At 33.4% G+C, this 3,425-nt stretch overlaps 1 protein-coding gene across 1 annotated transcript; it reads left to right on the plus strand.

Moving 5' to 3' along the window:
* The first annotated feature begins 1,253 nt into the window (after positions 1-1,253).
* LOC119672359 (fat-like cadherin-related tumor suppressor homolog) lies at positions 1,254-2,509 on the plus strand. Its single transcript, XM_038083383.1, has 2 exons — positions 1,254-1,970; positions 2,144-2,509. The coding sequence occupies exons 1-2, from the start codon at positions 1,326-1,328 to the stop codon at positions 2,348-2,350; spliced, it is 852 nt and encodes a 283-aa protein (XP_037939311.1). The 5' UTR covers positions 1,254-1,325; the 3' UTR covers positions 2,351-2,509.
* The last annotated feature ends 916 nt before the right edge of the window (positions 2,510-3,425 follow it).

Raw genomic sequence — 3,425 nt, forward strand, 5'->3', positions numbered from 1 at the left:
CCATCGGATGCAGTTAATAAATAATCATATACTTATAATATTTTCTTTTATTAAATTGTAGTCCACACAATAAAGGGAGTTTATTGGGGATATTATGAAAAGTTTTAATTTCTAACTTTCCTCAACTGGATTGAAACATGGTTAAAAATAAAACAATGTCTAAAAATGGTTAAGAGCCGGTTACGTGTATTTCCAGAAATTTTGAAGCTCAATTCGATTTATACTATCTCGTTCAAACATGGAACATGAAACTGAAAATGACCCATTTGAGTTTCTATACGTTTAACTTGATAGAGTTAACCGGTGAGATATCTGAGCTTTATGTAGTAGAACATATTGGACATCAATTTTGTGATATTTAGGCTGACATAAGAAACACGATATTTAATTTTAGTAGAGAAAACTTTATTTGCAAGTGAACAAGTAAGAACAGTATTTCGCAACAAGCAGCAGGAGAACAAGTGCGAGGCTCTTTAGCAGCAAACAAGTGTTCGCAATTAATGAAAGTGTTGTAATTGCAAACCGTAGTATTTACATGTTTGTTATAAAGAAAAGCGAGATATTTAACAATCATAATTGAAAGGTATTTCATACACTAAAAATTGATGCAGGATAAATTAGTTAAATGAACTGTTTGTAATTATTTAGGGTATCAAACTAAATGTGTGTACAGATAGACAATGTATCAAGATAATGCGCCGATAAACGCCCCATTGGAATAGCCTTACTTATTCCGTCGGTACCAATGAAGACATTCATGTAAGTCATAACTTTTATCTTGGTAAGATGCGAGGCCCATTTTAAGCCTCTGCTACAATTTGGGCTGTAGCACCCAGTATGAAACGCACTCCACGGCGAATGAATGATAATCCAATATCTAAATCATTCTTCCCGCGTACGTTTGGGTATTAACAGACAGCCACTACGAAGCCAACGCCAATGGTCAGAACAGCCGAAGTTGCGGACCACTGACCCCCGTAGTACCAGATCGGTTTATCTCTAGTCATATGTCGCGAGTGCGGATCTCACTCACTACAATTTGCACTTCCTACATAAGGGCCGAACTGGCACTGGGGGATTTTAGTCGCCTCTTACAACAGGCAATCCTAACGGCGGGAGTATTCTTTTCCCCTCTCCGCAGCAAAATAGCTCATTCATATTATTAAATTATTATTATTTGAAATATATATGTACACACTTGTAAAAGTTTCTTTAAAGCTACAAACAATTTGTATTTCTTTAATTGCAGAAATGCTTCATACTTGGATATATTTCATATTTATACCCTTCATATAAGAGCTTCTGACGGTATTTATTCAAGTGTCATGCAATTAAATATTCATATGGAACACGTTAACAGTTCTGGCTTAATATTTCAAAAGGAACGATATGAATTTTCAGTCAAGGAAAACTCATCTAAAATAGCTACAATAGGACTTGTGAATGTTTTTGGAAATACATTAAATGAAAATGTAGAGTATTCTATCCTAAATAAAAGTCACATGTTTTCTATTGGTAAATCTTCTGGAGCCATTAAAACTGCTGGAAGTATGTTTGACCGAGAACGTGAAGATTGCTATAAGTTAATAATAGAAGCAAAATCGATTCTATTCAACAATTTTTTACAAGTTCGTAGATCACTGACTGAAGTATTTGTTTCAGTATTGGATGAGAATGATAATTGTCCAATATTTATAAATCTTCCCTATTTCGGAACAGTTTCCATTAACGATGAAAAGGGGACAGTTTTATTCAAAGTAAAAGCTATGGATTTAGACTACGCAGAGAACGGTGCAGTTCGATATGAAATGAAAAAAGGAAGTGGAGATTTATTTAGAGTGGATAGAACAAATGGCGAAATAGTCTTAAAGCATAACGTTGGTAAACAAAATAAAACCTTTGAACTGATAATTGCAGCATATGATGGTGGAGTTATACCCTGTTTCACAGAAGTTTCATTAATTATTAAGGTAAGAGTAAAGTGAATGTACTCTAATAAACCAAATACACTCCAATATGAACTGCGAAATTCACTTAGAAAGCTAATGTCATCCAGACATTATTTAAATATTCTCGCTTTTTTAGGATTTTATATGCCATATATTAAAACAATTTCTAAAAATTCATTAAATTATTTTTTTAGGTTGTGGATAAAACTATACCAACGTTTGAAAAGCAAATTTATACTTTTTTAATAAGAGAAGATGTTACACTGTACACTCCGCTTTCAACTGCAATAAGGGCTCTAAATCCATTAAAAAGGGATTTAGTTTTTACAATATCGGAAGGAAATGATAATGACTTATTTGATATTGATTACAAAACAGGTATGATGTTGTACATTACTTGATTAAAATGCACGGATTTAAAATTGCAGTTATATTGTACAAGCACTTACAAGCCAGACGGACTTCAATCATAATTATCTTCATTGTTCACTTAAAATTTTTTTATATGTTTCTCTACTGCATTGGTATTATCCATATATTACAATAAAATATTTTTTCAAATGCGGTATCTTGGTTTTTGAAAATTTGCATTTTCAAAAAATTTTGTAATCGTCATTTCTTTAGCTCTGAAAATTGTAGAGACCAATCGCGTTGCAGATCTTAAAAAAAAATCAATAACAAATGGTTTACAAATTAAAATTCTTAAATATTAAGTACTAATATTTCCAGTTAATTACACTAGTTTACAGCCATGTGTTTCCATAGTGATTTCCGTAGAACTCGAAAATCACAACAATTTTTTTTTGTGTATCGTTTTCGTTTTATTAGCGAAAAACCGTTATTTTGATTTTTCTGAAAACATCACCCTGCATATGCCCCCATAACTTTTTCTTGTGAAGTTACTTGATATTGTATTGTACGAGGGCAGTTTGATAAGTCAGAGACTTTTTAAATTTTCTGCGCAGTTACTCCAAATACAACAGTGCTGCCGTCAGCTGTAATCTACCAGTGGGCAACTTTCTCATTTGGAGCAAGCTACGTCGTTCAGTTGAATTTTGATAGCGGTGTCATTCACATCAATTACCTCGAGAAAGGTAAAACGATCACCGAAAAATATTATTCAAAACTTTTGAACAGATTCGATGTTGATTTGAAGTAAAAACTGTCGCATTTGTCGAAGAAAAAAGTGCTGTTCCAACAAGACAACACAAGTGTGCACACTTGTCTAGTCATGATGGCCAAAATCCACGAATTGGGATACGAACTGCTACCCCATCCAGCATATTCTCCAGATTTAGCCCCCTGCGACTATTTTCTGTTTCCAAACCTAAAGAAATGGATGGGCGGTAAGAGATTTGAGTGGAATGAAGAAGTCATTACCGAAACAAATGCGTATTTTGAGAGCTGTGAGAAAACCTATTATTTGGAGGAAATAAGAAAATCAGAAAAACGCTGAACTGAATGTATCGAGCTAAA

The sequence above is a fragment of the Teleopsis dalmanni genome, chromosome 1 (genome assembly GCF_002237135.1).
Source record: "Teleopsis dalmanni isolate 2A chromosome 1, ASM223713v2, whole genome shotgun sequence".
Taxonomy (NCBI): Eukaryota; Metazoa; Arthropoda; class Insecta; order Diptera; family Diopsidae; genus Teleopsis; species Teleopsis dalmanni.